General features: G+C 34.7%; 2 protein-coding genes across 2 annotated transcripts in view; one reads left to right on the top strand and one right to left on the bottom strand.

Annotated features, from left to right (window-relative positions):
• The window catches only part of LOC102805072 (nuclear hormone receptor E75-like), a 48,138-nt gene extending 42,281 nt beyond the window's left edge, over positions 1-5,857 (bottom strand). Inside the window, exons 1-2 of the mRNA XM_085497571.1 lie at positions 5,694-5,857; positions 5,005-5,475 (exon numbers count right to left, since the gene is read on the bottom strand). Of these exons, the coding sequence (XP_085353697.1) occupies positions 5,005-5,107 (103 nt within the window). The 5' untranslated portion in view covers positions 5,108-5,475; positions 5,694-5,857. The remainder of the gene's footprint in view (positions 1-5,004; positions 5,476-5,693) is intronic.
• Positions 5,858-6,871: 1,014 nt separating this feature from the next.
• LOC102808996 (nuclear receptor subfamily 1 group D member 2-like) overlaps positions 6,872-26,020 on the top strand; it is a 41,713-nt gene continuing 22,564 nt past the window's right edge. The window contains exon 1 of the mRNA XM_085497567.1: positions 6,872-6,899. Coding sequence (XP_085353693.1) covers positions 6,872-6,899 — 28 coding nt within the window. The remainder of the gene's footprint in view (positions 6,900-26,020) is intronic.

The raw sequence follows: 26,020 nt of genomic DNA, 5'->3' as shown, positions 1-26,020 counted from the left end.
TGTGCTATATTCTCCAGACTACATGTGCTATATTCTCCAGACTACATGTGCTATATTCTCCAGACTACATGTGCTATATTCTCCAGACTACATGTGCTATATTCTCCAGACTACATGTGCTATATTCTCCAGACTACATGTGCTATATTCTCCAGACTACATGTGTTATATTCTCCAGACTACATGTGCTATATTCTCCAGACTACATGTGCTATATTCTCCAGACTACATGTGCTATATTCTCCAGACTACATGTGCTATATTCTCCAGACTACATGTGCTATATTCTCCAGACTACATGTGCTATATTCTCCAGACTACATGTGCTATATTCTCCAGACTACATGTGCTATATTCTCCAGACTACATGTGCTATATTCTCCAGACTACATGTGCTATATTCTCCAGACTACATGTGCTATATTCTCCAGACTACATGTGCTATATTCTCCAGACTACATGTACTATATTCTCCAGACTACATGTGCTATATTCTCCAGACTACATGTGCTATATTCTCCAGACTACATGTGCTATATTCTCCAGACTACATGTGTTATATTCTCCAGACTACATGTGCTATATTCTCCAGACTACATGTGCTATATTCTCCAGACTACATGTGCTATATTCTCCAGACTACATGTGCTATATTCTCCAGACTACATGTGCTATATTCTCCAGACTACATGTGCTATATTCTCCAGACTACATGTGCTATATTCTCCAGACTACATGTGCTATATTCTCCAGACTACATGTGCTATATTCTCCAGACTACATGTGCTATATTCTCCAGACTACATGTGCTATATTCTCCAGACTACATGTGCTATATTCTCCAGACTACATGTGCTATATTCTCCAGACTACATGTGCTATATTCTCCAGACTACATGTGCTATATTCTCCAGACTACATGTGCTATATTCTCCAGACTACATGTGCTATATTCTCCAGACTACATGTGCTATATTCTCCAGACTACATGTGCTATATTCTCCAGACTACATGTGCTATATTCTCCAGACTACATGTGCTATATTCTCCAGACTACATGTGCTATATTCTCCAGACTACATGTGCTATATTCTCCAGACTACATGTGCTATATTCTCCAGACCACATGTGCTATATTCTCCAGACTACATGTGCTATATTCTCCAGACTACATGTGCTATATTCTCCAGACTACATGTGTTATATTCTCCAAACTACATGTGCTATATTCTCCAGACTACATGTGCTATATTCTCCAGACTACATGTGCTATATTCTCCAGACTACATGTGCTATATTCTCCAGACTACATGTGCTATATTCTCCAGACTACATGTGCTATATTCTCCAGACTACATGTGCTATATTCTCCAGACTACATGTGCTATATTCTCCAGACTACATGTGCTATATTCTCCAGACTACATGTGCTATATTCTCCAGACTACATGTGCTATATTCTCCAGACTACATGTGCTATATTCTCCAGACTACATGTGCTATATTCTCCAGACTACATGTGTTATATTCTCCAAACTACATGTGTTATATTCTCCAGACTACATGTGCTATATTCTCCAGACTACATGTGCTATATTCTCCAGACTACATGTGCTATATTCTCCAGACTACATGTGCTATATTCTCCAGACTACATGTGCTATATTCTCCAGACTACATGTGCTATATTCTCCAGACTACATGTGCTATATTCTCCAGACTACATGTGCTATATTCTCCAGACTACATGTGCTATATTCTCCAGACTACATGTGCTATATTCTCCAGACTACATGTGCTATATTCTCCAGACTACATGTGCTATATTCTCCAGACTACATGTGCTATATTCTCCAGACTACATGTGTTATATTCTCCAAACTACATGTGTTATATTCTCCAGACTACATGTGCTATATTCTCCAGACTACATGTGCTATATTCTCCAGACTACATGTGTTATATTCTCCAAACTACATGTGTTATATTCTCCAGACTACATGTGTTATATTCTCCAGACTACATGTGCTATATTCTCCAGACTACATGTGCTATATTCTCCAGACTACATGTGCTATATTCTCCAGACTACATGTGTTATATTCTCCAAACTACATGTGCTAATTTAAGTTTTTTGCAAATCCAATGTATATTAATGAGCTGATTTCCATATCTGATCAGGTAAGGAAACCAGCAGGCAATTTACATGTCATTTACAAAAGGTTAGCATGTTCAATTGATAATATTAATGATAAGTAATTAACCAAATGAAATAATTTTCCTCATTAAATATTTATTTTCAATAAAGAAATTTGATGCATGTTAACAATTTAGAAACTGATCAGAAGGTTGTCGACATGAATAAGTTTTGAGTACCCTTGAACTGAATAGCATTTCAATCTTCAAGTATTGGTTGAGCATTTGACATATCCACATATCCATACAGACAGACAGACAGACAGACAAACAGACATTGGTATGACGTTATCCTCTCATTACGACAATACAATGCACAAAGGAGCCAACAATGTATTTACAAATCTAAGAGCAGCACTACAAAAAGTAATACATGTCAAAGTAGTCTGGTAGAGGAAAAAGAGGAAATTAACATTTTTAAAGAATCAAAGTCTTGAATGTGTACTTTGTGCCAACAGTGGTGTTTTTACTATAAAATCCACTAAAAATGCATATACCCATTTAAATCCTAAAATCTCTGTTACCATTTAAAGAAGATAATTGAATTTTTGGACAATTTATGAAGTGTTTTTTTGACATTATCAACACCAATCATGACTGTGCAATCCCTGCATCATGGAAACCTGCTGAATATCATGAAAGGAGTTCAATATCCCACATACTACAAAGTATCTAGTGTATAATAGTATATTCACCCAAAGTAGAAATTTGCAGTAATTATCACAAATCTGATAGAACTTCATGCAAAGTGCATGTACCCACAAATCAAATATCAATGTAGTTGGGGAAAAGCTTTCAAGTAAAACATGTTTATGCAAAAGCTGCAAACTGCACATGGACACTTCTGAAGAAACCAGAATGGTAAATACATTGTGTTCTTTGAAGTATGTTTTAATGGGTTTAATGACCTCCTATATGACCAACAAATGTTGGACCCTGAGAGAAGAGTCTTATCAAATATTACATATGACAGGCACACCTGTAGCAGTCAACAAAATTCAAATAAATTATACACCTTGATAAAAGAGCATCAATGTCTCCCAATGTTACAATTATTATAGTCTACCACACTTTAGTTTTTCTGGATGTACACAGCAGGTTACCATGAAGTGTGGTTTTCATAATAAGCAGAAATGGCTGGAATAGTATAAACCATTGGAAATACCTCATGAAAATATCCTAATTTTCTAATCTAGAAAATATTGTGTTTTTTTTTAAAGAAATTAAAGCAAATTTCAATGTATATAGTCTGAATTACAAATTAATTTCACAAGAAAAAATTTTTGTGAATGTCATGTCAAATCACAAAATTTTGTAGGTGTAACAGGGATTCTCTAGTTTTTCCATTTGAATTTCGTCCTTTGCAGAATATAATAGGAAGCCAATCAGTGACGGCCTTACTGTTGGACTGTGATTTTGGTTTCAAATTCACTAGAAATCTGTTCTAGGTATTTCAGGTAATGAGGTGTTCATATGTAAGGGATTTTCCATGCAAAAATGCTGAATGTGGCTGGCTTGATGTTATCCCAACAAAACGTTTGGCTGTGGGAGTTTGTGATTTTTTCTCTGAAATGTAGTAATCTGAAAAATTCTTTCCTCTTATAGATTCAAGCTGTATTCAAGATGGCTGCCCCGTATAGTAAATATCGGTAAAGTTATTACATTTATTTTATTACATGTTTTCCTAAATTTTGATCAAGACCTGATTCAGCCAAAGATTAAAAATTACAAAAGCAATTGTAGAAAAAAATTAAATTATTTTGGCATTCTAAGGATATATAATTTTGAAGAAACATCAGAGTTCAATTCAGATGATGCTATCATAGGCAATACTCGATAACAGCACTGAGTGTAATTTATATTTATATTCAATATATTATATATATTTATAACAAAAATGCTGTTATATGTATTTGCTTGGTATGCTTCTGGTTGATAGGAACTCCCCTTACTGATGTTGTCCATGACAACCATGTAGTATCAGTAGTTCACCGAAAGACCATTTTTTTTGTCTTTATTTCTATTGAAATAGACAAGTCTACTTCTTATTTAATCTGGGGAGTGAGGTCACATGACTCAAGTCATTAGAACAAAAATCTTAAAATTTGAATTTGCATCACCTCTATAGTACAATTAATATACCAGGACCTGCCTTTACATTTCCCATGATGCATTGCATTACATGTAAATTTTCATCTGAAAAAGTAACAGGTAATAACAAGTCCCTATCTACTGTCAATACATTTCAAGATTGGTGGTTTTCAAAAAATTGTCATAAATAAACATATTTACCTAATATGACTTTACCATGACAATTCACTGTTCTCTCAATTAGGCAACTGAAATTCACAAATAAAATAGGGCAACACTCATTCTACCCAAATATCAAAGTAGTTAAGACTAAAAATGAATTTTCTATAAAATGAACAACTTCTAATAGAGTTCTAATAACTTCTAATAAAAACAAACATCAGCGCATTCCAGCTTGCAGTTTTCAAGAAGAATTATTTCAATGTTCAGAAAAAGTCTGTATGAATTCATTTGCAGATTATTATTATGCAATATGTCTCACTTCAAAACCTCATTAATCTGCTGTCATGGCAACGACAGACATTCAATTATCTTATTATCTCTGTCGGTTGCTGAATTACAGTTAAGAAAAACATTAAAAAATTGAAAATTGACAGAAAATGTTCAAATGTTAGTTTCCAATCACCGAGTGGGACAACATAGAAATGAAAATGATTTAATACTACACCCCGTGTCAAGGACGCCAGGTACAGATGATTTAACAAGATTACCACCTACCGGGATCTCCGACTTTATATTCGCTGAAATTAGTCGCGCTTGCAGACATCTGGCCACTGCATGATGCGTGAGCTGCTTCCAGCATAGCTCGAATGTCCTCCATAATCGAATATATCTATGCGATGAATACTGGTACACAAGGTCGCTATGAAGCAATCCGGGGATGCAACCAGTCTTCACTTTTTAATACTGTACCGTGTACGCAATCCACGTATAAATGTAATGTTGATCAACAAACTGACCTTATACTAGTATAACAGTTCTACAGCCAATTGAATCTTCTAATGGAAGAGTGTTAATAATCACTATCACTTTCAAAATAACGGTAAAATTATTTATTTATCATTTGGCTCGTCCGTCGAAACGAGACTCAAAAGAACGACCACGTACGTCCCCCAACGAGAGAACGCACACCCACTTTTGGATGAACTGAGAAGTGATTTCTTCTGTGAATAAACTACTTTTTTGTCTCTGAAAAAAATCATAAACATCGGAATCATAAGTAGACTTTGTCCAGGATTGGTGGATTTAAGTGAAATTTAGAGCAATTGAAATGGTCGAGAATTAAAAAAAAAAACCGACATACTTAGCGATCAGTCGCAGAGTAAACCAGATACTCATCTAGTCTGGTGGGGGTGTTCTGGATCGGATTCACTGGCAGCCACACTGTTTACATTGTATGGACTCACCTGGAAAATTGACAGCAAACGTTATCACCGGCCAATGAATGGTGGGTGATGACTTTCACAACAAAAATTTTCAGTCGTTCTCGGTTTACCACTGTTTTCTATATTTTCGGCCTTCAAATCCTAAGTCACGTTTTCAGCAGAATGCATATTGTTGTGGTGCGAGGGTCGCCTCGGAGAACAAACCATTATGGCAAAGGAAGAGATAATTCGTGGGGTTTCCTTTTATTTTATTTGTTGGCACATGTTACACCATTGATATTTTTATATTACCTCATGAAAGTGTTTGGCTTAGTTATCAATTACTTAGAAACTGGAATACTATACGTACGTCAATTATACGAGATTTTTTGATCTGCCCTTCCAAAAGTATAGCTATGTCCCTTCAAAATGTATAGTGCGCATTAACCCAAATACCCTTTCCCTCGCTCGCATAATTGATTAAGTGATACAATTCAAGAAACATTTAAAAAACTGGAAGGTAATGTCCAAATATACTCTTAATTATAATAACAGGATGATTCCAGCGTCGGAAATATACATTCGCTCAAATTTAATTCGTCAAATGGTCCGAATTTGTTACAAGTGGCCCCTGGGTATTATTTTGGCGTCCATGGAACAAGGTAGGTAATAGGGTTAAGGCCAACTAGCGCGGGAAAGAAATGATAGGGGTGGTAAATACATATTTTTTTTTTAATGTCTTGCTTATATTTGGAAATCTGCATTACTGTGAATAATCGACGTATGCAACATACAGTGCGCGTGTTTTTGCTTTAAGAAATTACGTTAGTGATGTGAAAGTTCATACGAGTTTATAAATGGCCAAGTAGTGTTACCGTATTGGTCCCTCAGAATCAGTGTTCTACCCCTATTTGTGGTTTGGGCCATTGAGGAGTAAGTTCTCGACAAAAATAAATACAATTCACAGCCGATATCAATTGCCTCTCGTAGTAATTTTAGTCTTATATTATTTTGCAGACATTTTTGCGTGTTGTCGCTGCTTTCGCTTGATTTTCTTTCACCATTGCGAAGAAACTATTACGCAAAAATTGCAAATAGAACTGGAAGCCGTTTGCGCCATAGTTGCTAAATATTGCTGGACATTTTGCATGTGTGTTTGCTTAGCCTTGAACTTGGTTGGAAGAACTTGAAATCTTTCATGTGTTCAACCGACCTCAACAATGGAGCCCTCTAGTTCGCAGGTTGTTGGTGAGTACATAATCCCAGTTCCTTTCTAAGTTGTAGTTTTTCTGTGGGTATGTCCAGTTGTTGGGAACTCCCGCGAAAAAGCACGGTGCGAAGTTGGCGAGAATCCAATATGGCGACGAGGGTTTGAGTGTGGAGAAAACACGGTGTACAACTTAGGGTCCGCCGTGTGGGTGATTCACAACATATCTATGTGATTCATTCACCCTCAATACGCTGGAATCATTGTTTCATTTATATGAGCCACTATAATGATCTAATATCCGTCTGATTCTCACAGTGACAGTATATACATTCCGATTTTTGATTTTATTTTTGGACGTTTTTTTCCCTCCACCACAAATACGCCCAAATATAGCTGGCTTGGCAGTCAATTTACCCACAACACGTACCACAATAGTCAATACTCTGTAAATGAAAAAAAGTTGAATGCAGAATCTATGCTTTTATAATGCCCATAACTCAAGGTTGAAAGACAATGGTATTGTTTGCTCTTGAGACAAACTGTTTCTTGTCCTAAAAGAAACTCTTACGGGCGAGTATGTACAAGTTCTTTTAAATTTCAATTCTACTAGGAGTTGCTGCTAAAACTCTCAAAATGTACTTCTTAAATTAATAATTTAACATCAATATTCAACTGTGAAATTATCAATGCGAGTGATGTCTTGCAAAGTTGGTCAATGCAATTTAAAACTGAGTGCATCATTATTTCATTGAATTGTAATGGAAAATGTATAATCATGTTTGAACTCAGTCCCTGGCTGTACTATAGAGTAGGGTAATTTAGCAATAAACATGTTTGACTAATTACTTGTAAAAATAGCATTCGCTTGATTTGAATAATTTTGTTTCCTACAAATTCTGTGTGATTTAATTTTGTTTGGAGAATCATAACTTATTATAGTAGCTTGAAGCTGCTGGACTTAAAAATCAGTGGTTATTGTTTATATATTCTTTCCTTTAGCTTGATTTTTTTTAATCCAGGGATATAGTACTGAGACAACAAACTTGTACAATGGCTGTAATTTTGATTGATGGGAAGGATTTTATATTTCATAATACATATAATATTTCACTTTTGAAAATGCTGAAAAATTTCAATTCAACTTGAGTTCACTTTAGTGAATTAAAATTTGAAAGCAATTATTGATTATTAGTGAGTGGTATTTAGATATCTACTCTAGTGTATTTAAAAAAACAAACATGCATATTAGATGACCAATTTGGATGAAAATTTCTTGCTTTTTCAACTTTTTTAATCTAATTGACTTGTTCATATTTACTTAGCTATCATTTTTCAGTTATGCATTTATTACATTAATCATCATTGGTTAGAAACTATGATATTAATAAATATTTTGATACCAGTATATTTGTTTCTTCAGTTTAGTTTATTAATAACTTAACTCATTGTCACATGGTAGTTTTTGTATTTCCTCAATCTCAGAGTTTTTATCCTGAGGAAGATTCTTTATCTAGGATGTAATTCCTATTATTCCTGGTATTTTTTAATTAAAAAAAAAATCCCACAATTTATAAATGGCCTAGTTATATTCAATAAGTATATTACGATAGTCTTTGTTTTTTGCCGAATTCTTGATTTATTATTTTGTTTTATTATTTTTGATTTTATTGCTGAATCATTATGATCCATTTTCCAACGCTTTCATAGTTGAAGTTAGCAATGATTAATAACTTCCATTGTTTACGAAAGCTGTGACATATTCTGAATGAAAATACGCAAGTGAAAATAAATAACCATGATTTTAGTTTTCGTTTGTGTGCCTATTGAATGTATGTTTGCCTTTGTGATTTAAATTTCAACTGATGTCCTTGCTGAGATGTCACTCAACTTCTATATTAATTTGCCTAGTTTGGGTTATTTTGATATGTGGATTTCATCAGCATTTTTCTTTGTGTGATTATGGTGTGAATAGTGTTCAATTAGATAGTTTTCTGTTTCTTTGTCCTATTCTATTGATTCATTAAATAAATCATATCCATTTTATTATGCCTGTGTATTGATGAAACCAGTTTTATTTGAGAAAATCCTAATTTGAATATTATTGGTTTAATTTCTTGTTCATCACTTAAAATAAAATGTCTAATGAAACTAAATTGGACTAAATTGAAGTTGAGTAATATATACATATGTATAGTAGGTACATGTTTATGACCGATTTTCCAACTGTAAAATTAAGTAGTACCTAAACAGTGGTTAATTTATTAAGAAAACAGAATAGAATGTTTTGCTCTGGCAATTCCCTTTGTCTGTTCCTTTTCCTGTTTGTCTGAATTTTTCATGGAGTTGCTGTCTATTTTATTTAGACTATAATGTTTTCTTAACACCCTGCACATAAACAGTCTTTTCATACAGCCATTTGTTTGACTTCCTGTATTACATAATCAATGCACAATAGGCATTAACAATATCCGTCTGTCACCTATTGTCTAGTATAAGTAAAATGTGGTGTAGGATCTCTTCTTTGTCAGTCTTCTCTTACCTCTGCAGTTTGCTGAAAGGTGCCTAGAGGCAGAATTTACAATCAATGGATGGTTTTCCTCTACTTTGTGGAATTATATTATTTTTTTTACCGAAACAGCTGAGCTTGATAAAGCTGAGTGAAACCCTTCTAATTTAAATTGACAAAAAAATACTAGACTAAAAAATGTATCTGATGTTGCTTTGTGACTAATTTAGTAGTTGATTGTGTGCAGGCATTCTATAAGCTATTTGATATTAAAAAACAAATTTGGAAATTAATTAAATTTTGTAGGTATACTTTTGGTGCTGTCACCATAGGTGAACTAAAATAATGACACACTGACATTCTCTCATTTGCAAATAATTAATTATACTATATTTCTGGCAAGCACTGTATATATTTAGCTCCGCTGTCGACTTTGTCGAGCGGAGCTTATCATATGAGTGATTGTTCGTCGTCGTCCGTCGTCGTCGTCCGTGTCAATGTTTTACTTTTTCGACTTCTTCTTGAAAACTACAAGCCTGAATGCTTTGATACTTGGTGTATATGTACCTTGGGTAGACCTCTCTCAGATTTGTTCATTTCATGATGATATCTTCAATTCTCTAATTTTGGTGAATATTTTTGTAATTTTTAGTAAAAAGTGATATTTTCGACTTCTTGTTGAAAACCGCAAGTGCAATTGCTTTGATATTACATATATAGGTACTACATGTGGACCTCTCTCAGATTTGTTCATTTTGTAATGATATCTTTAATTCTCTAATTTTGGTGAATATTTTTGTCATTTTTGGTAAAAAGTGATATTTTCGACTTCTTGTTGAAAACCACAAGTCCAATTGCTTTGATATTACATATATAGGTACTACATGTCGACCTCTCTCAGATTTGTTCATTTTGTAATGATATCTTCAATTCTCTAATTTTGGTGAATATTTTTGTAATTTTTGGTAAAAAGTGATATTTTCGACTTCTTGTTGAAAACCGCAAGTCCAATTGCTTTGATATTACATATATAGGTACTACATGTGGACCTCTCTCAGATTTGTTCATTTTGTAATGATATCTTTAATTCTCTAATTTTGGTGAATATTTTTGTCATTTTTGGTAAAAAGTGATATTTTCGACTTCTTGTTGAAAACCGCAAGTCCAATTGCTTTGATATTACATATATAGGTACTACATGTCGACCTCTCTCACATTTGTTCATTTTGTAATGATATCTTCAATTCTCTAATTTTGGTGAATATTTTTGTAATTTTTGGTAAAAGTGATATTTTCGACTTCTTGTTGAAAACCGCAAGTCCAATTGCTTTGATATTACATATATAGGTACTACATGTGGACCTCTCTCAGATTTGTTCATTTTGTAATGATATCTTCAATTCTCTAATTTTGGTGAATATTTTTGTAATTTTTGGTAAAAAGTGATATTTTCGACTTCTTGTTGAAAACCACAAGTCCAATTGCTTTGATATTACATATATAGGTACTACATGTGGACCTCTCTCACATTTGTTCATTTTGTAATGATATCTTTAATTCTCTAATTTCGGTGAATATTTTTGTAATTTTTGGTAAAAGTGATATTTTCGACTTCTTGTTGAAAACCGCAAGTCCAATTGCTTTGATATTACATATATAGGTACTACATGTGGACCTCTCTCAGATTTGTTCATTTCATAATGATATCTTTTATTCTCTAATTTTGATGAATATTTTTGTAATTTTTGGTAAAAAGTGATACTTTCGACTTCTTGTTGAAAACCGCAAGTCCAATTGCTTTGATATATTATACATATAGGTACTACCGTAAAATCTGTATTAGAAGCCGCATCCCTAATAGAAGTCGCACCCATTCTTTTTGAATAATTGAGAACCAAAAATTCGTCATTTCTCATATGTGTAGATGCTCTAATAGAAGCCGCATCCCCTCTATTGCATTGTACCATTTTAATAGAAGCCGCGGTTTCTAATACAGATTTTACAGTACATGTGGACCTCTCTCAGATTTGTTCATTTTGTAATGATATCTTCTGTTCTTTAATTGCCATGTGCATTGCTAACAGCGGAGCTATCTCAGCCGACAGGCTGTTTGTTTTTTCCTGTTCAAACAACTTGTTAGTTTCAAACAAATGTGCTATATTTGTTTCCTTTATTCATAAGTATGGTACAGTATTTGATTTTGATACCATACCCATCTAAAACCTTGCTTAATGGGTAAGGTTTGACAAAAAACGTTTGTTGTCGCTAAAAATTTGATCATTAATTACTTTATCATATTTTATTCTAAAAATGTTACCGACCAGAGAATTGTGCTGTTTTTTGTTCTCCAAAATTGTGTTTATCTGAGATTTGTTGTTGTTGTTGTTGAACAAGCAACACATGAATTGAAACTATATACGTTAATAGAATTGAAATTCGGGGGAGGTTAGGTTTATTTTGTCAGGTTGAGATAGGGGTCTTTTGTCCTTACTCTCGTAAGAATCAAACTGTGCAAGAATCAAAACATTGTTCAAATAATAATTTTGATAGATGTATACTGGTACACAGAAAATAATTTTATGAGGTTCTAACATCATTGCTTAATATTCAGTCATGGTTTGCAATAAAATGGATGTAAATTCAACTTGTTTTATCATGGAAGGTATAAGGACAGGAGAGAGGACAAGTTTCAATTCAATTTTTTTTTTTTTTTCTTGTTTAAAGCATTTTGTTTCAAGTCTTATAACCATTGTCTTTTTTACCTTTCATCCCATCATTTCCGCTTATTTTCCACAGAAAAAATTACAAGTTTTCTATTTTCAGGGGGATTTTTTACTTCCAATCCATAAGACCCCCTCCAAATTCCTGGTTGCAATAAGCACTTCCAATGTGTGCCACTTGTAGAAAGTGTAAATCTTCAGTAAACTCTTGTACAATTACACTGGTAGGAGGTCTGGCAATGATTTGAAGAATCTGTTTAGAAATAAATAGAATATGTGGCATATTGTGAATAGCTATGACATTACGTCACACAAAATGAATGCTTGTTTTCTTAATATCAGCAGATTTCAAGTTTCTTTAAACTGAAAATACCTTGAAGCTTTTAATAACACTAAAATCAAATAAGATGATTTCATTGTCTATGGGGTAACATTTGAACAAACACTAGGCTAGATCAATATTGCACCGCATGGACTACGTAAAGTAGAAGAGGACAAAAACGACAAAGCGAGTGATTGATGATGGAATTCTTGCATCACATCATTATCGTTCATGAACACATCATTTCACTGGTCAGGGTTCTCACCACGCTGGTCAGCGGTGGATGACCTGACCGGCACTCAAACTTAGCGGACTACCACTGAGATGCCGCCAACCAGGACTATTGATTCTATTGTTATTGTAATTGTTGACACGATTGACAGACAAATGTGCTGAGGAGAGAATAATCATGCTGTGTACAATCCTGTAAACTGTTATAACAATAAAATGTCTTCCCATTTCAGGGTTCTCCACGGTTTGAAAATTAAACAGGGCGCGCCAATGTGAAGTGGGCGTGGCACATTTCTAACGTGCATCATTGGCAAGGATGTTGAAAAATGGAAACTAAAAAATCTATTAATCTACATATATTATTACATATGCATAATATATATTTATTATTACAAAATGAATAGGAATTTTGAAGAGCTATTATTAAGTAAACGTCAGCACGTACAATCAGCTGATTTTAGCTGCACGATTCCTCAAGCGGCGACATCAATTGTTTACAAGTAATGATCGCGTCCAGAAAAAGACATAACAAGTTTGTTAATTTATTTTCCCAAATAGATACATACATGCTTTATTTAATTTTTAGCAAAAATTTATATTTATGATTTATATTTATTTGGACGAAGCAAAATAAAATATATGTCGCACAAACGTTCGTAATTGGTTCATTAAAAAACTTGCATGAATGGCACCAACAACCAAGGTGATCAAACGAAATAAAATGTACACAATAGAAGATTTTCGATCTGCAGTTAACAGTTACTATCAAAAATAATAGAATTAGGTATAAAAAAAACAAAATACATATTTAAAAGAATATTATAATTTTCATTCGAATCGAAAGTTTGTTGATGTCTGCTTCGTTGAAAACAGCTATGACCCGGAAACAGTTCATTTTACTGTGTGCACCTGATACTATGTAACGATGCTTTTGATTGGCCAAAGCCACGCATTGACGCGAAAAACAACCAATTAGAATATTTGTTCCAAAAGAACACAAGTAAATTTATTTCCTCCACTTATGATGCGAGTTGAAAGCATGGCCGTTTTACTGGGGTTTTTAAATCGTGATTTAAAGAAAATTCAACTTTAAATAGTGACATTTAAATATAAACATTTACATGTTCAAGCAAGCATTCGTGTGGACTTCTTGGTGATCAGCAATGTCCGTGATGGTACGTCGGCTGCGTTTGTCGTTTGTTCCACTCGGCGGTGACGATGTTGCCGCTACCTAGTCACGGCGTGAACTTGGTTTTAACCATAGACCTTATGTTTAACGAATGGTTTTACCGATAACGATTTTATATATTTGACGTCAATCGAAAGTTTGTTGATGTCTGCTTCGTTGAAAACAGCTATGACCCGGAAACAGTTCATTTTACTGTGTGCACCTGATACTATGTAACGATGCTTTTGATTGGCCAAAGCCACGCATTGACGCGAAAAACAACCAATTAGAATATTTGTTCCAAAAGAACACAAGTAAATTTATTTCCTCCACTTATGATGCGAGTTGAAAGCATGGCCGTTTTACTGGGGTTTTTAAATCGTGATTTAAAGAAAATTCAACTTTAAATAGTGACATTTAAATATAAACATTTACATGTTCAAGCAAGCATTCGTGTGGACTTCTTGGTGATCAGCAATGTCCGTGATGGTACGTCGGCTGCGTTTGTCGTTTGTTCCACTCGGCGGTGACGATGTTGCCGCTACCTAGTCACGGCGTGAACTTGGTTTTAACCATAGACCTTATGTTTAACGAATGGTTTTACCGATAACGATTTTATATATTTGACGTCACCCTGGCAGTAAAAATATGGGTACGGTAATGTACTTTTCTAGGCCACATGTTCAGTTTTAATCGTTTTGAAAAAAATTGTAACTTTTTGTTTGGTGGTGTTATCACCTCACGGTGACCTGCTACGATAACAAACCGGAATTTTCACAGTTGCACCTTAAAACAATGAACCAGTTACCCTGAGCATGATGAATCATCTTCGGAAGACAATGAGTGTTGGCCTGTTTTGTAAACAATTCTTTGTCTGGGACCATGCAGGGCGCACAGGAAATATAACAGGGCGCTGACAATTTAAACAGGGCGCCAATTTCAGATAACAGGGCGCGGCGCCCTGTAAAAACCCCTCATGGAGAACCCTGGACAATATTCACTACAATTACAAGATACCCTTGATCATCTCCGTAAAACAGCGAGCCGATTATTCAGAACAGCGTACGGTGAAAGGTACGTTGATCAGCTAGTCAGCAATATTGAACAAAGGTTTTCTACTCATGACATCAGTATCCTGGCCCACTTCAGTATCTTTGATCCAGACTTGTTAAGCGGCAACCAACAATCCACATACGGCAATGACCCTGTGAAATCGTTAGCACTCCATTTTTGACTCCCATGTGCGAAGCACAAAATGGGAGTCTTTGCAGTTAGTGTGTCTGTATGTGTGTATGTGTGTATGTGTGTCCGACTGTTCCACTGCTATCTCAAGAACCATACATCGGTTTTTGATGAAACTTGGTGCATAGATGCTCTGGGCCAATGCGCAGATTTGATTAGGTTTTGGTAAAAATCCATGCTCGTTAATTACCTAATTTGCATGATAATTAGCTAATTTTTAGCTGTTCTATGACTGTTCCACTGATATCTAAAGAACCACTCATTGGATTTTGATGAAACTTGGTGCATAGATGCTCTGAACATATGCGCAGATTTAATTAGGTTTTGGTAAAAATCCATGCTCGTTAATTACCTAATTTGCATGATAATTAGCTAATTTTTAGCTGTTCTATGACTGTTCCACTGATATCTAAAGAACCACTCATTGGATTTTGATGAAACTTGGTACATGGATGCTCTGAACATATGCGCAGATTTGATTAATTTTTGGTAAAAATTCGTGCATATTAATTACCTAATTTGCATGATAATTAGCTATTTTTTAGTGGTTCCATGACTGTTCCACTGATATCTAAACAACCACTCATTGGATTTTGATGAAACTTGGTACATAGATGCTCTGAACTAATGCTAGGTTTTGATTAGTTTTTGGTAATAATCCGTGGATACTAATTACCTAATTTGCATAATGATTAGTCAATTTTCGGTTTTTTCACTGATATCTCAAGTACTAATCATCACATTTCAATGAAACTTGGTACATAGATGTCATACGACACTGCACAGTCCTGATAGTTTTTATGGTAATATCAGTACATATTAATTACCTAATTTGCATAATTAATTAATTTTCAGCATTTGATATAAGTAGTTAGCATTACATTTCAATGAAACTTGGTACTTACATACTCAAGGACTATGCAGAGATTGATTGTTTTCGATAAATATTTGTGCATATTAATCACCTAATTTGCATAATTAGTTAATTTTCAGCTTTTCCACGGGTATCTCAAGTACTAATCATCGCATTTCAATGAAACTTGGTACATAGATCCTTTAGGACTATGCAGAGACCTGATTAGTTTTTAGGGTAAATAATTGTGCATATTAATTACCTAATTTGCATAATTAATTTTCAGCTTTTCTACTGATATCTAAAGTACTAATCATCACATTTCAATGAATCTAGAATTATGCAGACCCAATTAGTTTCCGGTAAATATTTGTGCATATTAATCACCTAATTTGCATAATTAACCAACTTTCACACTGATATCTCAGGTACTATACATCACATATCAATGAATGTACATGGATGCTGTAGGACAATAGACAGACCTGAATAATTGTGGGTTAAAATCTGTACATATTAATTACCTAATTTGCATAATTAACCAATTTTAAGCTTTCACACTGATATCTAAAGTACCGTAAAAACTCCGAAATTTCGACCGGTTTTAAATAATTGGTGTTAGAAATGTGACGTGTTTTTAGAGTCAAAATTAAGGTGCATTTTCGGACGGTCGAATTTTTCAGAATAGAAATCAGCAAATGAAAAATTGGGATGATAGACAGTGTGCTTCATTAGTTTTTAAAAAATGCAATGTCCGTCAATTGACGTAAACTTCCTCATGTTTCACGGTAAAAGCAAAGATCGTGGCCGAGTTGTAACTCAAAATCTAAACAAAGTCATCAATCAGTATTATGACAAGCAAAACAAAACATCAAGACGCGGAGAAGAGGTCAGCACAAAACTAATAGGTCAAAAGACAAAGCTGTCTCGCACTACCTAGGAAAACTTGCGAATGTTCGAAGTACAGGTACCCATTGGACAAAAGATACATGGAAGTTTAGCAAACGATCTCCCCGACCCAGTGCAATGTATCCGGTTAGAATCAAAGCTCACGTGTCCCTTATTTGAGGGACCAAATTCTGCCGTAAATTCGCCCCTGGATTAAAAAATAAAATGGGATTTAAGAAAATAAAATGGGACTTTTAAGGTGTATTTTGGCGTCATTTTTCGGACATTTCAATCAATCCTGCCGGCTAAAATAGAGTCTAAGTTTTACCGTAGTCATTGACGTCTGTCTATTCAAGAGTACACGTGTATGATTTTTATCGTGACTAGCGTGAGCGGGTAAGCTTCCTTTCGAGAATGAGCTGTTATCACTGTGAACAATGTTAAATTATTCTTCAGATGACCAGTTTATTTTTTAAAAACAACTAATTTTTTTATTTAAAAAAAATCATGCCGTTTTCGCATCAAAATCCAAGCCAAATTATCGCACTACAACATCAATATCTTCCGCATTGCGTTCAATAACATTAACATATTTAAATAAGCTATGGTAATTTGAACACGTTGGCATCATCCAGCTTTTTGATTGGTTAATTAGCGATTTGACCTATTTGACCTAAGAGAACATGGCGGATATCCTACAGCATCAAACGTTTATACGAGACCGGAATCATTCGCTTACGATGAAACTAAGTTGACTTTTATTTGTATTTCATAACCATTCAACAAATTTATTTTGTGTACATTATTATAATCACTACTGAGTACAGTAATAATCAACAATTCAGAAACGCAGCATGCCGAGATTTTTGTGTTCGTTTTTATTTGAAACTTCGTTTATTTAGAATATATTTTCGTTACCAATAAAATAAAAATCTCTCAGTCAATCAGAAACCCGGATTCATGCCTTCGAGGAAGGTCCCGTTTGAACGCTCACATCGGGTTTTTTTTCGTTTGAGGGAAAACTAAAACTGGTCGCAATTTTCGAATAAGAATGAGTCGGCAATTTTTAGTGGAGTCGAAAATTTGGAGGCAAATAAAACACCGAAACCCGGCAAATAAATAGGCGATCGAATTTTTAGAGGGGTCGAAATTTTGGAGTTTTCACGGTGCTAATTATTTCATTTCAATGAAACTTAGTACAAAGATGCTCTAGGACAATGTACAAACCTAATTAGTTTGGGGTAAAAATCTGTTTATATTAATTCCCTAATAAGCATAATAATTCATAATTTTTTGGTTCTAATCACATTTCAATTAAACTTGGAGACATAGATTTTCTGTTACATTGCGCAGACCTCATTAGTTTTACACTCAAATCTGGTCATATTAATTTTCTGATTTGCATAATTAGTTTTCAGCTAAGTAATTTCGAATTATATTTAATGTGTCTCCAATACTCTCAGCACATGGGAGTTCTTTCTAAGCTTTCTTTGATTTACATTTTCCCTGCTCAAACTCGTAAAAACAGTACTGAGAAATCGTCTAAATCAATCAAGTCTAGATGGTTGGTACGAATCTCTATTGTCGGACCACCAGTGGAGCGGTTTGATTTTTTTTGAAAACAGTGAAATATTGGGCAGAAACGAAAAACCGAAGAATTCGTCACTAAATGAGCTGAATTGAACTGAACCAAATTTTTCGTAGTTTTGTCTTACTTGTATATATATTATTCTTGGACACCACATTGTAGCAATAACTGTCGCCAGTGTAAAAATAACTTTTTGAGACATTGTTGTAATTTATAATCCCATAACATGAAAATAAACGAGATGTTGATTTAAATTATCCTTGTGATTTGTGTATCTATCGTACCCATCTGCAAATGGATCATAGAAAAAGAGATATCCCGCCAAGTCACTATCACTGGTTAAATAAACGACAGAACACCACCTTCTTGGTCTGCTTCTGGGGATTTTCTCGCTCCCTAGTTTCTCCACCAAAGCAAAACGCAGAGATGTCATGCAACATATGATTTTCCCCAAGACCTGGGACATTAATCACACTGGCCTAATTCAAATTTGATGTTACGCTACATGTACATCGAAAAAGTCATCTGCCCCTACGTGGAAGAGACAAGATCACGGCCCCAGCTTCTACAAATGCAGTAAGCTGTCGCTATCTTTGATTTAGCACACAGTGGGGAGGAGTTGCAACAAAAATTTTGTGAATTGAACATCTCTGGATATTCGTTCCTGTCTATTAAACGGATAAGCTTTAGCCATTGGACCTTTCTAAAAAAAGAATTTCAGCAGTTCTTCGCTGATAAAATTGGCAACAATAGTGACGAAGACCCAATGCTTGACAACGGCTGTTGTGAATTACATGTACATATTAAGAGTGAATTACTTCTTTGTATATACTAAAATAATCAGTCATTGTAAGAAAATAATGTGTATGTACTTTATTATTGGTTGTAAGATCGTGGAGTGTTGTTTTGACTGGGGTGTTGTTTTAAATTATAACATACTTGTAGCAAAATTCTCAAAATTAAAGCCACTTTAATATTTTCTACTTCTATAGTATTTTGTGTTCCAGTTTGATTGAAATGGTGGTAATTTTTTTTCTCAGTGTCCTTGTTCTTTTTCTAAGATCACAAATTTTCCCTTCTACATGATTTTCAAAGACACTGGTGAAATTTGTCTATTGCAAAATTAATTTAAAATGGTTTACTACAACAATTTGCCTACCAAACAATCAAAATATATGTTCAAAATTTTCAGCATTTATGTTAACAATGGATAAGATCTAAGCACAACATAGTCTTTACCTGATCTGCTGTACTTGACCACGTTAGCGCCCAGGGTCCTCAACTCAGAAACTTGTGATTTTTTTTTAGGGGTGGGAGCATACTCGAGCACCACCACCCCCCACCCCCCTCGGAGAAGATTGTAAATGACAATTTTAATTCACTATGTGACAGATTGAGAGGGATAGTAGTCTTTAGTGGCATTCACGTTAGAGATCTCGACACGTGCCGAGACTCAGGACTGAGTCGGCACGTGCTGAAACTTGTGTGTGACCGGTCGGGACCGAGTCGGCACGTGCCGAAAAGAACTCGATCTTGTTCCCGATAGATGCTTGGGACCGAAACTCGACACATGCCGAGATTTGCTGCCTCGGTGGTAAATTTAAGAAAACATAAACCGATTCATACTAGTATGAAATGACGATGACAGGAAATGCAGATATACTAGTATATGGTCGGATGCTATAGTAATGAATGAAATGAATGTAAACCGTCGTCAGCGAGCAACGCATATTTATGTGCTGCAGCAATCGCTATTTTCTTACAACTACATTGACGTGAAAAAAATAATTGTTTCAAATCTTCTTTGCTGTTCGTGTGCACGATGGCTTGTAATATAACACCATAGCAACAAATGGATATAATTTCACTATAGCAATTATTATTATCATCATATGCATATCGTTTTCCATGTTTGGGCCAAATAACAGATCGACAAATGAGGCCGTGATTTCGGCATGAGCCGAGTTGGTCCTAAGTGGGTCCTGAATAACGTGAACGTAACTGCTGTAATCCCTCTGGATTAAAAATTTCGCCAAGTGCCGAGATCCCGTAACGTGAACATAGTATTTGAGGGAAAATCAAATTAGTTGCGTCATCATTGACTTTCACAATGAAGAAACAGAAATGATCACAAAAAATGTGCACATTTTATTACAATATTAATTACGTACTACCCAAATTTACGAGATTAAAAATATTAGTCTGTTGGAACACAGTCAAAGTCAAAATCTCCACTTGATATATTTGCTTTATTTAACCTGCAAAGCATCCTTTGACCTAATGGGTCAAGTTTGTTATTAACTAATCAGAATGCTGTTTTGTACCGATGCAATTCTTTGGAAATTCCTGAAGTCTTTCTGGCAACGCAATGTGGAAGTGATTTATCGATGTCTAAGTAGGAAATAAACCATATGGTTTTTTCAAAAAAACTGGTTACTTGTACTTGCAATCTTTGATGGGTAAACTGAATATAGCATGATACATTTGCCGCATTTTACTTTTATTAATAGGCAGGGTTCTCCCCAGCAGACAGTGCTGGACGGTATGAATATTCATGAGCTCACCGTGCGTAAACTACGCTTCGACAATGACCTTTGCACGGTTACCATGGTCTACTCATTCACAACATATTCACGGCGGCAATATCCATGCTGTATCATATAAAAACGATTACCAGTATTAGTTAAGCAACAATCAAAGACCAAATTTTAAATTAGAGGCATTTTGAAGAGGTGGGCGCTTTGCCGAATGTGACCTCGAATATAAAAATTGAGCAAAAGTGGGGTGGGCGCTAACGCGATGAAGTACGGTAATTGTTGAAATATTTATTACACCATGCTTAAATAACATAACAAAACTTCATTCAAAAACATCAATATTCTTTTGTTTATTAAAAATGCAAGCTTAAAAATCATAGATGATAACATAATACATTTCTTTTTTTTAGCCCAATTTGACAAATCAAGAAGAGCTCTTTATTATGACAGTATTTCCAAATCACTTGTGAACATTGCCTTCTACAAAGCACATTTTTGTACATGTATATAGTCAACCTAAAATTCATGTGGAAATTGTATATTGCATTATAATATAAATCTTGGAATTAGTTTTTCAAAATTTTCAACGTTTTTAAAAACCCAGTTTGTACTGTCAGAGTGTGAGGTAGGTTTTTATTTGCCGGAAATTTGCCCGAGATTGATTCTACAATAAACTATTGTGCTTCCATGGAGAAAAGCACTTATAATAATAGCAAAAACCTTACCATATTTGCTCTATTAAAAGTGCATGTGTTTATGTAAATGATTATTAAAGAGGTTAGTGTGTACATTAAATTGTCTATTGGAGCATGGAGGTAACAAAATTGGAGATACTGTAAATGTATTAATTATTCACTGAGTTTTAATTTCGCTAAAATAATTAAGTAAAAATAACTAAATTAGATCCATGTGAACTTGTTTTTCTGTCAAAGGCTTGAAAATCACAAAGGTGAAATTAAATCATGCCAGTGAAAATAAATCGTTTTACAGTACACTTATCAAAGCAGTAATTAACATAATAATACAGAGCCCCCACCTGTTACATATTACCCATACTTTATAAAAGTAACTGTGGGCAAGATAAGTGTTCTGAACAGAAATAAAATAAACGTGGGTTATGGATTATAATAGACACTCTCACTTCTTTACGTTGACATACTGCTTTTGTCATTAAAATATACATGTTAATAAAACAACTTGTGGGGAAATTTTGCAAATAGTGTATCGTGAGGTAGTGCTTATCAGTGAGCAGCATTTGTTATAAGCCATTCATATGCTGGTTGACAAAATAGGTAAACATCACAGTGCAATGACCTTATAGAACAGGATTCAATAATTTGGTGACAATATTATTTTTTCACACTGTCTTTCTGTTCACTGTAATCTCATGAGTTGCCAGACCCAGATGTTTTATTTGTAACTGCAATCTGAGGCATGCAAGTATTGTTTATTTTATTTCACTGGTGTGCTGATTCTAATATGAATTATAAATATCGTAGCACAAATATCATAAAGAAAAGTGAATGAAATAGTCTGTGTGATTAGGACTTTTATTCCAATGAAACATGTACTTTGTATTAGCACTCCGTTAGCCATGTTAGCATATGCTAACTGAAATTAGAAGTGGCTAATGTGATTTATATTCTTTTAGCCACAATATCTACTTAAAATCTGAAATATTATGCGTCATTACAATAGCACAATGCACGCAAATAAAGTAGAATACCTATATAACAAGGTATTTGTTTCTTGCATAATAAATTCAAGTTTCACAAATTGTATGTGGCTTATTGTTGAAAATAACACAACATGCTAGTTGCCACAGTGGCTAATGATCATCATGACTCAGTAGTACAGTATCAGTTTACACAAAGCATGGATTACAGTAATAAATATGAATAACTATTAGGGAAAGCAGTGTAACAGTGAACATTTCTTAATTAAGTCTAAGTACATGTGCTACTAATATAACAAAATGTTTGATAATGTTTTGGGTTCTGGAACTACACAACTCAGCCATTGCTATCCCATAATTCCATATCTTAGAAAGATTTTTCACTTTGTCCATATCGGTTTCAAAAAAAAATTGAATACATGACAAAATAAATACAATTTTTCCATCTTTCCTATACAAATATTAGGTTGCAGGTAGAATATACTTACATTTCCATTTGTACGAATCAATTTGTTCGAATTCTCTTGCTTTTGATGAAAGAACTTTTATTTGGAATATAGATCATGTTTCCTATTGTGGATTTGATTGCATTGTGCATTTTTCATCACCCATCAATCCCATTGTGGTAGAAATTGTTCACAGTCCAGGGTGCACATTTCTAGTGTGCGATACAATGAAGCTTATTTGTGGTTTGTGTTAAAGCATAATGTAAAAGTAATTTATTGACTAATTTTATTGTTGCTTGTATAGCCAGAATTAGAATAATCGTGTCCATTAAGACTATCGTGAATGGGGTGTGATCTGGTAAACTATACTGTAAAATGACTAATTTTCACTGGGTTTAAATTTCACTGATTTACCATTTCAGGCATATTCAGTGGGTTTAAAATTCACGGTTTCATCATTTAGATAATGTGTTCTATGCTAAACTTTACATATTCACTGTGTTTTAATTTAGCGCATTTTTCCAGTCAGCGAAATAAGCTAAATTAAAACCCAGTGAATAATTTTACCCCCTTTACAGTACTTCCAAGTGACCTGTTGTTGACAATGGAAGGTGTTAAAAATTTCCTTCATTCTCGGTTTACCCTTAAAAAATTGCGAATCATCAGCTTTTAGGGGAGAGGTCGCTGTTTTTTCATTCATTACAAATCGTGTTTTTATAAAATGTGCATATTTTTGTTATCATTTCACAATTTTCTCCAACGCAATATTCTCCCGAGCCCGGTATGATGAATGAAAGATGTAATTTGGATAATTTTTTAAGGGTGGTAACATGGTTACAATGGTAAACTGAAAATTTTTCTTTTCTAAGTTGGTCCTCGGGTATAAGCCCACCCTTTACTTTCCCCGATTTTGCATGTTGAGGCTCCTGCACTTATGACTGGAGAAGTTCTGTATTTGAAAATTAGGGAGAAATGTATCATAGCTGTAATTCAGAAATATTACAAAACTATCGTATCAGGGTCGCGAGATATTTTTAAACATTGCTGATTGATAATGCTGTGACAAGTTTTTCAATGCCTTATTATCGGCGGCAGAATCAAATAAAACTACATTTTCCGAACAATTGCAAGATCTCGCGAGATGCATGAAAGACGCGCGTCGAACGTCTGCCGCAAAAATCGAACGATTTGATTTTGAACTAGAATTTCTTTATTTCGCAGCTTAAATTGACCGGCCGATCTTCGACAGAGGAATATTGCTTCCGAATACCCTCACTTAGGGAAGAGTAGGAAATCAAACGGGCAGGTTCACCGCGGCTCTCCGCGGTACACCGGGGAGAGCCGCGGACTGCTTATAATTAGGGGTCTCTACCGCGGTGGCCACCGATACCGGTTGCAACCGCAGTCGTAGGAAAGGTGTGAAATACGTACTTAACAGTTTCCTTTGTGATTCCATGAGTCTTTGTTTCAAATAGCTGTTTTTAAATCGAGCAGGTTACGAGCACTGCTGGCATGGAAATACTAAGCATATACCGTAGTAATATTATCGGCCCACATATTTTATTAATATAAAAATCCATAAGTCCAATGCTGTATACGAATTGTTGTTGCGTGAAACAATGTTGTATTTTATGCATGTATTTATCACCAATTCCAAGAGTAAAAGTCGTTACTTTCGAAGGTACGACGAGTATTATGACTTGTCCATACATTTCACTTACGTTTGTTACACTTGAATAAAGTCTACCACATAAAAATAATGTTATTTACGAAGTTTTAAATAGCCGAGCCTTCCTGATTCGAGCCTCTTGTTGATTTGACAAGGGTGGGTATCATTAATGTTTATTCTTTGCCTGTATCGCATTCCAGACAAAAAGTTCAAGATCGGTAAACAAGAAATGGACGAACTAAAATGTCTCCTGTGTTTCACGTGCGACATGATTATTAAAAAAAACAGAGTTAAGCGGTCATGTACGTTCTATAAATCTAACCTTGCACACATAATCTTGTATTGACGTGTTTGTTTGTTTTTTTGGTCAAAAACGACGTTGCCTTACAGTTAACTCTTCGCGAGAGTTTTATAATACCGATTTTTTGAACAAATATTAAGTAACTATATCGTTTTGCGTCAAACTGGGTGGCCCGAATTTAAATGTCAGTGCGTGAACTCATTGAGGTCATTGCCCATTGCCGCACGTAATTCAAACACGTGGTTATTAGAGTTCAGTCGAAATGTACGTGAATAATGCGATCGAAGTGCGCTGCGAGTTTATTATAGAAAAAAAAACATTACGCATGATATTGTATGTTATTGTATGGTTTTTATTACATATTCACTTTATTTCGAATAAAATAATTCACCGATGAGTCACAAGTATTTAAAATATTTTCTCGACTTTCGTTAGACACCTGACTCCGGGACCTGACTATCTGTTTCAATGATTTACTAGTAAATGCGCCCACGTTTATATTTGCGTAATAATTACGAATGCAACGCATTATCAAGTCGGTAATATTGAAATATTCACAGACCCAATAGCCCAGGTTAGTTTTCCAACAATAATAAAAATAACTTAGTTTGCGTAATTATTATAAAAGTAATACATTGCAAAGTTGAAATATTTAGAGCCCGTCCAATACTGTAAACATATTTGCGTTATTAGAAAAGCAGCACACTAAGTAAACGATGTTGAAATATTCAAAGCCAATACAGAGTTGGATACAAGTTGTGTTATTACAGTACCGCCGGATATGATAACAAATTTACGAGATCGAAGCGCGGACCAAGAAAGAAAAGGGTTGCTAAGGTAACGCGCCAGTTCAGTGCGTGACTTGGGGGGTCAAACTTCGGTCAACACACACTTGATGTCAGCATCGCCGCGTAGCAAGTTTCGCAACGTACTTGAAGTTCAATTGTGCCCCAAAATGATGTCGACGATCACTCAATTGTCACAACGCATGTTGTACCAAGTTCATGATACAC

The sequence above is a fragment of the Saccoglossus kowalevskii genome, chromosome 1 (genome assembly GCF_978046115.1).
Source record: "Saccoglossus kowalevskii chromosome 1, keSacKowa6.1, whole genome shotgun sequence".
Classification (NCBI taxonomy): Eukaryota; Metazoa; Hemichordata; class Enteropneusta; family Harrimaniidae; genus Saccoglossus; species Saccoglossus kowalevskii.
This window is presented reverse-complemented; position numbering and strand designations above follow the sequence as displayed.